Source organism: Mandrillus leucophaeus, unplaced genomic scaffold, assembly GCF_000951045.1.
Source record: "Mandrillus leucophaeus isolate KB7577 unplaced genomic scaffold, Mleu.le_1.0 Scaffold690, whole genome shotgun sequence".
In the NCBI taxonomy this organism is placed as follows: Eukaryota; Metazoa; Chordata; class Mammalia; order Primates; family Cercopithecidae; genus Mandrillus; species Mandrillus leucophaeus.
Window position 1 is genome coordinate 1,925,832 of NW_012107475.1, and position 13,467 is coordinate 1,939,298.

General features: G+C 33.4%; 1 protein-coding gene across 2 annotated transcripts in view; it reads left to right on the forward strand.

The window, feature by feature from the left end:
- The window catches only part of GRIK2 (glutamate receptor, ionotropic, kainate 2), a 747,114-nt gene that overhangs the window by 295,892 nt on the left and 437,755 nt on the right, over positions 1–13,467 (forward strand). For both annotated transcript variants that reach the window (XM_012002617.1, XM_012002618.1), the window contains 2 exons: positions 4,628–4,681; positions 8,274–8,447. In XM_012002617.1, the coding sequence (XP_011858007.1) occupies positions 4,628–4,681; positions 8,274–8,447 (228 nt within the window). The remainder of the gene's footprint in view (positions 1–4,627; positions 4,682–8,273; positions 8,448–13,467) is intronic.

The window sequence follows — 13,467 nt, forward strand, 5'->3', positions numbered from 1 at the left end:
CTCCAACTGTTGTTTTTTTTTTTTTTTTTTTTTTGGCAATGAATAAAACAATGCACTAAACCACTGAACTCTAGAGTCAAGATTTAGTTTCACATAATTCCCAAACAATTCTTGATCATGGTTAGAATACACAGGCTTGGAAAGGAGACCTTTCCTTTACTCCTGGAGTGAGTGGCACTGAGCTATTTCAGTGACAGAGCTTTGGTATGCTTTCTTCAGACTTCTAGTAAGTATATAAATGATCTGTTGTCTTATCTCTAAAGAACTAACTCTGACTATTTTGCTATCTGGAAGGTGAGAAGCCTATCAGCTTTAAAAATCGAATTTGCTTCCTGCCTTCTATTAGATATATTTATTATTTTAAACTTGTTTTCTTATGTTTTCTTTGCAAACATGCTTTGCTTACAAAATGAAAATAGAAATAATAGAATATTTAAATACATATAACAGAAAAATGTAGTTTTAACGACATCAGTAGATGAAAAATTAGAATATAGGTAAAATGAGAATATGAAAGTTAAGATGAAGCCAGAGTGACATTATTATAGAGAATGCATCCTCTGAGGTCCTGCACTGGAAGACCACAACTATGGTGGTATTATTTCTAACTTTGTCTCACATTTGAATTTTCCAGTTATTCTAGTAACCAAGAAGAAAGCAAATAGCTTCTAGGAAATTCAGTAGTGCATTTAATAGGGTCCTATTTTGTGACTTGGGAAATTTTTCTGAGATTCCTGAACATTCACTGATGTTGGAACTCCTAAGACATGGTATAGGAGTTGAAGAGAAAAAAAAAGATGAGCTTTCAGCTAGTCTGGCTTCATCCAAAAATGAATATTAGGACTATCCAGGAAAAGAAACGGTCATAATCAGTTTATTCTTATGTGTTTGTTTGTATAATTTATTTAACTTTTTAATTTAAACTGATTCAGCTTTTAATAATTATTGAACAACAGAGAATTTGAAGTTTTCCTGCTAGAAAGCTTTAAAAGTGAGTGGAGCTTGGGGTTGACCAGATTTCCTTTGACGCAAGTTGAGTACACTAATTGGCATGCATACCTCCATAGCAGATGATTCTACCTCCATCCAGATTTATCAAAGAAAATACCCTAGGGCAGAGCCAAGATGCTCTGAAGTAAAACCTCACAAGGACATTCTATCACAGGGAAAAAATAGTAATCAGGAACTTCAAAGTTTAGATCAGAGAGTGTGAAATAAAAACTTTTAGCCTGGAAAAAATGTAAAAGAAAATGCTAATAAAATCCTATAGCAGCAAGAAGTAAAATAAAATAAAAATTGAAGAAATGCGTATAGGCCCCCCTCCTATTGTTGACCTTGAGCAATATAATTTCTGGATCTTACTTGAAAAATAAACTGGTTGCAAATTATGTGCCTAAATAACTGCATGTGTTAATTTGTCATGTAGCGTTGTTAACACTACACCAGCTTAATGCTGAGATTTCTAATAATATTTTGATTTTAATTTAATCTGTAGTATTTCTTTTAAAAGAGATGATATCACAACCACTTTTATGTTGAGGCAATTGTTATATTGTTTGTGCATAAAAAGATGCTGATTTTATTCTCTCTAATGTGTTTGAAGTGTGCATACAATTCATTTAAAAGTAGCAGTAAGACATGCTATAATTAAAAGCAGGTCCAGAGCAAGTTATTAAAAAAAATTCCTACTGGAAATTATTAACTAATCTTTTAAGAGAGTATTCCTGTTGTTCATTTTTTTTTTTTGAGTAAGGTTACAATGTAGGTACTTAATCAAAAATAACTATTATTTCTACCTCCAACTGTTGTTTTTTTTTTTTTTTTTTTTTGACGGAGTCTGACTTTGTCACCCAGGCTAGAGTGCAATGGTGAGATCTTGGCTCACTGCAATCTCCACCTTCTGGGTTCAAGCAATTCTCTGCCTCAACCTCCTGAGTAGCTGGGATTACAGGAAGCTGCCTCCATGCCTGGCTGATTTTTTGTAATTTTAGTAGAGACGGGCTTTCACCTTCTTGGCCAGACTGGTCTTGAACTCTTGACCTCGTGATCCACCTGCGTTGGCCTCCCAAAGTGCTGGGCTTACAGGCATGAGCCACCGTGCCCGGCCTTCCAGCGTTTTCTACATCATATATCACAGCACATAACTGATCTTTGTTTTCAAAATCAAAAGCTGAGAGAAGGTCAATGAAAGCCAGAAACAGACTTCAATTACCTTTATAGATTTCTTCTCAAGGTGATGAAGAAAAAACCTGTAGCCATTGGAAATATATATGTCAGAACAAATCATCTTCTTCTCCACCATCTCCTCAACTCCTTCCCCTATACCAAAGCAAAATTTGATGCCCTTGGCTGAGACGTCCATGTTTTCAAATTTTCAAGGAAGGAATAGGCAAAAATTTTAGAATGCATGGAGTGTTCTACATCTATGGGAATATGAAATACACCACTTCAGAAAATGCCATAGGTTCCAAACTCCACATTAGAGACTGGGAGTCCAAGTTTACTCACCGTCTCACTTTGTTGGACAGTTTATTCATTCTTTTCATGTCCCAGTTTTCTTACCTGTAAAATGAACATAATAGTAGGACTGACTTCTAGAGTTTTTATGAGGCTTAAATATGTAATGTGCTCAGAATAGTATCTGACACATTTTAAGCATTATATAAGTATTATTTTTAGTTGTACATCTGAATCATTATTTCTTTCGTTTACCTTTATCTCTAGTTCTATACCTATGGATTAAAAAAAAAAATGCCAAGCATAATATTGAGCTGTCATTGAATGGTATTGGAGATAGGGAGCCATCTGAACATATGCATCAGGAGCAATGAATGCCTTCTACAAATATGATATTGTAGATTTGTGTTTAATAAGGAAAATTCTGTCTTATTTTGCTTGAGATGAAAATTTAATCCAAATATTGGTTTATATAATTATTACTCATTCAAGAAATATTATTTGGTAATTTGATACCTATATTTCCTGTGCTCAATTCTTTGATGCCACCTTTCATTAACCAATGTTTCTCCCTTTTTAAACATATTTTATACATTCCACATTTTTCACAAATATTTGTTTGTTCTTAAAGAACTCATGTTGCAGAACTACAAATTCTATCCTACCTAACTGGTTAATGCCGACTTACGAGCACAATGCTTTTCTTATTTTTATTTTTAATTGTTGTGGGTACACAGTAGGTGTACGTATTTATGAGGTATGTGGGATATTTTGATACAGATATACAATGTGTAATAATTACATCAGGGTAAATGGGATATCCATCATCTCAAGTATTTATCACTGCTTTTTGTTTGTTTGTTTCTTTGTTTTGAAATGGAGTGTTGCTCTGTCACTGCAGCCTCGACTTTGGGAGCTCAGGTGACCCTCCCAACCTCAGCCTCTTGAGTAGCTGGGACTAAAGGCGTGTGCCACCATGCCTGGCTGTTTTTTTTTTTTTTTTACTCCTTTTTTTTTTTTTTTTTTTTTGTAGAGATGGAGTCTTGTTATGTTACTGAGGCTGATCTTGGGCTCAATCAGTCCTCCTGCCTTGGTTTCCCGAAGTCCAGGGATTACAGGTGTGAGACACTGCACCCAGCCAGCATTTATCATTTATGTTACAAACAATCCATTTATACTCATTTAGCTATTTTAAAATATACAGTTAAATTATTATTGACTATAGTCAACCTGTTGTGCTATCAAATACTAGATCTTATTCCTTCTTTTTTTTTTTTTTTTTTTAGCCCATTAATTTCTATACCCAGAATGTAGCTGAGGCAGCTACTTTGTAAATGAGTTTTTGTAGTTAGTGGGTTGTGGAAGGCTGTTAGATGTACCTGAGAATAATTGTTTCCTACTAAGAACTCTTCATTCAACTAAAAATGCATTGTTTTTTAATTATCCTTGCCAACTGCTGTTCATTGATAAGCAGTTATTTCAAAAGCATTCTCTTATTTTCAGAGAGAAAATGACATGGACACTTGTTATAACTGAAAGTTCTAACCCAAAAGTCCTTGTTTTTAAGATTGACAGTCTAAAACTGATGAGGACTGTAGAAGAGTGAAATAAAACACAGTAATTTGTGACTAGTTTATTAATAACAACAAAAACATCTCTTTAATTATATGTACTTTTTAAATAAGAGTGGTAATTTACATTTCCTTCATTAATGCTATGGAAATGTCTCTAAAGAGCTAAAATAAATGGCTATTGGCACTGTATTTTGCGCCACTTTTTTCCTAATTCAGTAATATTGTTCATTAAAATAAAATAAGTTCCTCATTAGGGTATTTGTAGTGAAGACATTACGAATGTAACAAATTAAGATGTGCTAATTTCAGGTTTTGTGTCAAATTTAATGCCTTCTTTAATGTGTTAAGCCATAGCTTTACAATTGCAAACATTCAACTAATAGCTTTTCTATCTAGAGGATTGCTTCAGAAATTCCTTCAGTAACCACTAATCTTTAACTACTGGGAAAAGATTTAGTTTAACCTAATTGTATGTAACATGAATATTGTGGGTTGATTCTTTATCACATCCATATTTTGTTCTCACTTGAATTATTGACATATTGTCTTTCCTATAATATATACCTTCAATAATATATATTTTTTAAATTTCTTAGGCATTAGCTATGGGAATGATGACAGAATACTATCATTACATCTTTACCACTCTGGTAAGTACTTTATTAAAACAAAATGTTCTGAATTTTATTATTACGACTTTTTCAGATGAAAAATAGGTTTTTTAGTAAGAGGTATTATGACTTAGTGCTTTGCAGTTATATTTTAATTTGATAAGACCCCACCAAAATTATTATCAGAGGGGATAGCTCTTAATAGAAGTTGATGATTTTGAAATAATATCATTTCAGATATCAATTCAAAATATTGCATGTCTTATTTTTATGTTACTTTAGAGAACTTTCAGAACATAATGGATCTTGAAATTAGTTTCCTGAGAAATCAGTGCTTTAGAAAAGCACAAATTCAGCCGGGCGCAGTGGCTCACACCTATAATCCCAGCACTTTGGTAGGCCGAGGCAGGAGGTTACCCTGAGGTCAGGAGTTCGAGACCAGCCTGACCAATATGGTGAAACCCCATCTCTACTAAAAATACAAAAATTAGCCAGGCTTGGTGATGGATGCCTGTAGTCACAGCTACTCAGGAAGCTAAGACAGGAGAATTGATTGACCTGGGAGGCGGAGGTTGCAGTGAGCCAAAGTTGTGCCACTGCACTCTAGCCTGGGCGACAGAGCTAGACTCCATCTTAAAAAAAAAAAAAAAAAAAAAAAAGAAAAAAGAAAAGCACAAATTCTTATGTTATCTCAGCTTTATTCACTTTTTGAAAATCAGATGTACTGAAGCTGTCCTTTCAGTAGATTAACTTTTCTAATCTGCTTTTGCCTATGTTTCGTTAGACTTCCTTAAAAGTCAGTATGCTTTAATTTGCCATCAGCAAATTGAATGTTACCTTTATATTTTGTTTTCACATACCCACCACACAATTTCCCCTTATTTTGTGTGAAAATCTGACTTTAGCCTATATCAAACTTACTGTTAGCTCCATTTCTTTATCAATACATTATCCTGACCTTTCTTTCTCTGTAAAACAGCTGTCTCTACTAATTCTTTCTTCCGCATGTCCTAAATATGAGAGTATCTCCAAGTTTGGACTTCATCCAATCTTATTTTCTCTTCAATTATTTTCTTCAGAACTGGTTTATATTTAGAGCCTCAGTTATCATCTTTGTTTGAATGAGGTCTAAATGTTCTATGTAATATTCATGAATTACTGTATACTGTAAAACAATTTTAATTGTTGTGCCATTAATTTCAAAATATTTAAACTTCAGTGTCCTCTGAATTGACCCCTCTTTTGATTATCTTAAAAATTTACACTTTTATTGACTCTTGTGTCATAACAATATTTTACTGATTTTTCCTTTGTACTGTCTCTAGCATCTATCTTCTCCATTCCCATAATAACCAGTCTAACCAATGTTTTCTCCATTAACTTGAAATTCTTCCAGTTAGTGTCCTTGCTTCTAGGAGTCTTGAAACTGCCAGATCAGATTATTAAAATTTAATTGATTGCAACAGCTTCCTGTGATGACAACTCTTACTTCCAAAGGAGATTATTCATGCAGTAGGATGTATTTTACTTTTAAATAGCAAAGCTGGCTCTGGCATGTCTCTATCTTATTTCCTAGCAGACAACTTTTTGCAGCTTGTAAGAAGCTTAGTGTTGGGGGTGGAGAGGAAGTGAGAGCAAATGATAGATATTTCAGTGCTGTTACAACTCAGCCTCAGCATAAGCATAAAATTTTGGGGAAATCAAAAGTACCTCTCAATAAGCAAAATAAACGAAACAACTAGTTTAGGATACATAGAACTCATAGGCCTACATTTGAAAGCCTTTTATACTGTGATCCTAATCACACTTTCCCATTTCCTTTTGCTACTATTCTCCTTTAGGAATTCTCATTTATAGCTGAACTGATGTTCTGATGAGCTGAACTGAATAGGTTTTATGTCTTCTAATTTTTGTGTCTCCACTCATACTTTGAATTCTCTTTTTGCCAATCAATAGCCCAGTCTTTCTTTAATGGCAACTGTAGGGTAGAAAAGATTTCTTTTCCTTACACATCCTGAGGTTCAGTGCTGAGATCTCTAAACAAAAGACAGGTTAACAAGAGAAACACATAAACATTTATTTAATATAAATTTTATGTGACACAAAAGCCATCAGAAATGAAGACTCAAAGAAATTGGAAAATCTAGCTCTTTGTTTTTCTTTCTTTCTTTCTTTCTTTTTTTTTTGCTTTGGTTTAATAAAGAGTAGTCAGCTATGTAGGAAAATTATTGGACAAAGGGAGACTATGATCTAATGGCAATAAATCCAGAAAACTTAGCAAGGCCAATTTGTTCAGATTCTTCATGACCTACAGGTATAGAGTTGGATCCCTCCAGAATGAGAGTCTTATGACTTCCTTTCTGTGGAGGTAGGTCAGAGAATTCTTTTATGGTCCACTTCAGGGGAGAAAGGTGGGATAAAGTCACAGAGTGACCTTCCTGCTTCTGTGTCTTCTCAATTTCCTATAGCCAAGTACCATATTTGGGGGTAGCATGTTCTGAGCCTCATCACAGCTAAGATTGTATCTGCTCTGTGAAGTTTTTCTTGACCATAAAAATTGAAAATGACCTGTGTTGCTTCTGACTTCTTTTACACTTATGATTTCTACTCTTCTACCACTTAGCATATATTGCCGTGCTTTATTTATTCACCTCTTGAATATATCCTATCTCCTTGGCTAGATTGTAAACATTAAAAAATAAAAACCTAAAGATTCCTATGTTTTTCATAGCACAGACCACAGTTCAGGCCAATGCCAGCTGCTCTCCATTGAATTGTATTCCTGTTATCTAGCCTGTGTAGCTGTATGAGTCTGAGGCAAGCTGTTCACAGAACCAATGGCATTAATCTTGCCTTGATTCTCAATATTGTCTGTAAGTTCTGAGGGTCAGCTATACCAACTAGAAAGAGGGCAAAACTCCACATGCTGCATGTTTTCATGATGGTATCCATTCCCATGATAGCTTTGGCCTCATATCTCCTGGGAAAACTAAAGGGCAGAGCAAGAACATTCCCTATATACAGACTAGAAAGGGCAACAGACATAAAGTGTTTATTGGGAACTTATGGTGAAGTTCCTAGGTGTGAGACATGAAATGAAGGAACTGCATTGTTTCTGTGACCAAAAAGGCTAGCCTTCTAAACATTTTTTCCACACCTTTCATATAGTTTTCATTAGTTAGAAGCCGTATTTTGTGACTTGCTTTCTAAAAACAGCAATCAAACAAAGAAACACTGGCAAAACAAAATTTTAAAAACAGAAATAACCAGGCGAGGCAGCAGGGCATAGAAAAAATTAAAGTAAAATATTAATACATAAAATAAGGGCAAGCTATCCTAAACACAGAAAACTATTGCAAATCTTAGATGTAAGTTAATAAGAGCCCATTGTTTCACTAGTAGATTTAGAATAAAATATATACATAGATTTTTACATCCAGAGCATATATATCTGCAATGCCAAAGCATCAGGACAGTCTATTTGAATCTTGGTGATTTCTGATGTGTAACATCACTTGACACGATGGTGTTAAGTGATCTAAGGGAACCAAAAATAAGTGACTATTTCAATAATACATGCCTGTGAAGATACTCTGTCGATAATAACAACACAATAACATTTGTCTTTCAGGACCTCTTTGCTCTTGATGTTGAGCCCTACCGATACAGTGGTGTTAATATGACAGGGTTCAGAATATTAAATACAGAAAATACCCAAGTTTCCTCCATCATTGAAAAGTGGTCAATGGAACGATTGCAGGCACCTCCGAAACCCGATTCAGGTTTGCTGGATGGATTTATGACGGTATGAATACCCACTTAAAGATCAGTTTGTGTGTTTCTAAATAGTATTGCATACATATTAACTTCTGGGTCCAAACTTCAGTTTAATTGTTTGATATTAAAAGCACAATCTCAGAGCTACAACGCAAATAATTTTATTAACAATTTTAAAACTCAATTTTGTATGAAAAACTTATGCTTCCATCCAAGTGTCTCAAAAGCCGTTACAATTATCACCAGGGTACTACAACATAGGAATTTCTATAAAGTTAGTTCCCTACATGGAAGAAATGAGAGACTGAAAAGAAGACATTAATCTGATAGTTATCCTTCTGATCTCACCTATCAATATATGAATACTCTTCAACATGATGATTTCTGATATCTGGTGTTATATAAATGACTTATGTCACACAGAACACACAAAATTCTCCCATGAGCTTACTCACTCTTTAAGGCTGAAGACTAATCAATAATCACATTTGTAATTTTCAAGTCCCAGTTTAAACCTCTAGAAGATGCACTATTGCATAAACTATAAAAGAAGGGTATATTCTTATATAACTTCATTGTTTATGCTAAACAACTTTAGCTGTTTATGCTATTGTTTATACCAGTGCTTACAATAAAAATCTAATGGCAAGGCATACGTAATTTTAAGTTTTCTTATACCGTGTCCTCCAAAAGACAGGTAAAAATCAATGTTATTAGTTTGTTTAATTTAAGCCACTATGTAAAAATATTATTTTTAAATAAGTAATCAATATAAAAATTATGACTGAGACATTTGATATTCTTTTTTATACTAAGTCCTTGAAAGATGGTATGTATTTGACATCATGCATATTAATTCAGAGTAGTCACATTTCAGTCATATTTGCTCTGTAGTAGCCAAATGTGGCTAGTGGCTGCTTTATCAGACCAGGTAGGTATGTATCATGTTATTTTTAAAAACCATAAATACCTGATGTTTTCTTATTAAATCATTTTTCTACAGACCAAAGTATCACAATAATTAAGGAAATAGCTTAGCAGTGGGGTGATATTTACATTTCATAGGTAATTACCATCTGCTTTTAATGAGTATTAGTCTAAATGGAGAATTTATAAACAAAAACGTCCTCTATCCTTACATGTAGAAAAGCTTTTTATATTATGATTATAATTTTTCCACTAATTACTTCAATGGGCTTCAAAGCATGTTTTCGATATTGTAGGGATAAAAGGAAACTCTGATTTTTTATCCTTAGAAGGTTTTGTAATACAAATTGAGAGCCTTCATAGAGACTGTAAAGAAGAAATGGTTAGCCTAAAGGCATCAACTTTCTGATGGAACAAAAAATACATTTGTTTTCTGTTTGTGAGAAAAATCACCTACTAGAATTTGAAAATATATCCATATGAATTTTTTTAAAAGAAACAATATAGGGAAATTTTGCTTTATTGCATGTAGAGATAGTTGACCAGTTCTAGTAGTTTTAACTTATAATATATTTGAGAATTTTTATTGAGAGGAAAATACCTAAATAACTAAAAATGAAAATACTTTCCTTCAAAGTGGAGCCAGATTTAAAATAAAAAGCAAACTAGAAAAAATTATAAATGTTATATTTTATTACCAGTTTAAAAATGGTGAATCAAACTTTTGAAACTTAAGACAATGTGATTTTTTAATATTATAATGTATACTATCCTTTAAATTGTTGTTATGATCATGTGAAAATTTTTATATGCTTTTTCTATAATAGCTTTCTTTACATTTCTTTGATTTCAGGATGAATATCTTATTATTTATTTTCAATACCATTATTAAATGGTTTTAGGAAAAGTAAATCAGTAGATATTAGGACAATTTTACACTTTTATATATTGACTTCCACAGATAAATGAGTTCAAGGACTAGTGTGCCCCTTTATGTATCAGAATCATAAAAAATTTTCAATTTTACTTTGGTACTCTCTGTATAGCTATGTGAGTCCCTCTGTGACTTTACACGTCATCTCCTGAAATGAAGAGATCCTGAAATGAATCCCTAATTTGTGGTGACTTATGTAAACTATTGAAAGACAGATAAGTACAAGGAATGATGTATTAATTTCCAAGGCAGAAGATCTTGGAGAGAATTAACCTCTATGATATGGAAAGAGAGACAGGATATTAGGAGAATTACAGATTTGGGTTCTCTCTTTCTAAGCATGAGTCTATTCCTCTTCTGTTTTTCTCTGTTGAACTGGCAGATAATTCCTTGGAAGGGGAAAAATGTTAAAATAAAAATGGACTGATGAAAAAATGTGTCTATTAAAAATCCTGGGCATTATATATAAACCATGGTTTCTGAGTTATTTAGAAGAATTTTCCATGCAATACTCTTCCCTTTGGTATAGTTCTTAAATATAAAGTAGATACGAAGTTTGTCATTAAAATAAAGGTTTCTTTCAAAATAGATGCAAACTATTTTGTTTTCGTAATTTCCCTTTTGAAAAATTAATATATTTAAAAATTTTTTCATCATATAACATTATACCAAGATAAAATATATATATACATAAAATATTTTCATTATATAATGTTCTTAATTGTAAAATAGCACATGATTATTAAAATAAAACCAATTGAGTTCTGTATTAAAATGTAGGCGTATTTATGTCTTACGTAAGTATTCTTTTTCTTTTCCATTTAAAATTGTAAGCATTTTCACAAGTCATTAAATGTTTAGGAAAAGAAATTAATAGGCTGTTTCCACCATGAATATAGTCAGTAAATTAAGAGGAGTCTAGTTAGAAAAAAAAGAAAAAAGAATTATAGCCTGGCATTGTGGCATTGGCAACATTCCCTTCAGTCAATTCATGAGATCTCAGTGTTTATGTATCTCTTGTTCTTTTCTTCCCTATGGTTCCATAAAGAAATAGGATTATCAGCAAAGTCTCTAGTACTTGGAACAAGACCTGTTATTATCAGTATCATAATCATTTGCCATTGTGTAAGATCATAGTGCTCAGACGTTGACATCCTTTCTTCATGTTTGAGCTATAAAAGGAAACAGTAAATTGGATTCATAAGAGTTTTTCTAGTTGAGTTAGGATTTTAATTGGCCTTTGAGATAACTGTTTATCAGTTAAATTACTACTGAATACAAAACCACTTCTCTTGCCATTGTAGTTTCTTTCTCTACAGTCTGGGGTCATCATATTAAAGATATTAATGTTAGTAACTCAGTAAAATTTTTAGTTTCACTTGGTATAAACCCAACCAAGAAACCAACTCACATGGTACTTCCAAGCCTGATCTAGTTAAGGAGGAAGAAATAAAGCACAACACTCTTCCTTTACACATGAGGGTTTCTTTGAACACATGATATCCCACTTTTCTCCATTCCCACACAATACCATCCAGTTAGTGCTCTGAACTTCCCAGACATGAACCCCTTATTATAAAGCTCTTTCCATACTATGCATTCTGTATTGTGTTCCCATCTTTTCATGCTCCTGGAGGTGTGCAGATACCTTTCAATGAGCGTTACTACCGTTCTTTACTACAAAATCAGATAACATCTTCCCCAGTCCTCTGACTTGGCATCGTCTGCCTTTATATAGCACATCTACTATAGGATGAGAATTCACTTTTGAACCACTGTCAATCAGAGACTGATGATAGTGATATTTACTATTGATTTATTGAGTTTACAGCAATTTCAGGTCAAGACAATCAAATCAGATACAAACACCTAGGGGTACATTTTAAACAGTCTAGCTATATCCCAGAAATACTTCCCAGTGGTTCCAATATACATATGCATATTCATACCAATGTACCTGTAATAATTATTAATACTTTTTTTCTTGTGCTGATAGATAATACCACATATTTCCTTGATAATATAAATGTATTACACAAATCAATAATAACCATATTTGTTGACTATATCATTTGGATTTCTATAGGGATATTACTGTTTTAGAAGTTTAACCCTGGACACCAACTGCTATCTCCATTTCCTTTCACCTCAAAAATCATTAAGCACTGTCAATTTTACTGTATCAATATTTTTTCTTAACTACATTCATCTTTTCAACCCAGAGCTTTATCTTAGTTATGATCTTTCCCCTGGCTTTCGTGATAGCCCCCTCACTGAAGCCCTACTCTTAACATCTCTCTCTTACATTCACCTTCTTTCTAATATGATTTTTTTCAGAACTTTGCTCATGGCTTCTCATCATTTACTAGGTGTAATTTGAGCTCATTTGCCAAGCCTAAAAAGCCTTCTATGATCTGACTCTTTCCAACTCCTCCAGCCTCATATTTGCTTACTCCTTGTTCCACCAAGCCACCCTCTCATCTCACCTTTGATGTGTCATTACTCATCATGTATCACCTGTTCTAGCAGAGGATACTTTCATTGTTTAAACCACCTTCCTTTTTTTGAATGATTGGCATATTCCTACTCATACTCTAATTTTCAGGTCTTCTGTTACCTTTTGTATTGAGTCCTCCAGATATTTTATATGTGTGGTCCTTTATTTATGCACTTTATGTGTAACTCCATGTCAAAAGTTAACTCTAGTGCTTTAGTTTGTTTTTACAACGCCTTTTCAATAGACTGTTAGCTCTTTTGAAGCAAGAACTAGATATTGTAATCTTTGAAGTCCCTATACCTAGTTTAATGTCTGGTGTAAAACAGGAGCTCATAATGAGGGAGTGACTGCCTGATTGAATAAATGCATTTGTTAATTGATTTTAATCATGTTACATCTATGTTCTAATCACTAGTTCCTTTCATTTCCCCAAATATATGTTGGAGAGCATTTTATTTACCCTCTGGTACTTTATTATCATGATATCTAATCATTTAGAAGATGCAGTTAGGCTAGTCTCAATGGCAAAAGCTTAGAATTTTTTTTTTTTTTTTTTTTTTTTTTTTGAAACAGAGTCTCACTCTGCCATCCAGGTTGGAGTGCAGTGACATGATCTCTGCTCACTGCAACCTCTGCCTCCCCCGATTGCAGTGATTCTTGTGCCTCAGCCTCCGAGTAGCAGGGATCACA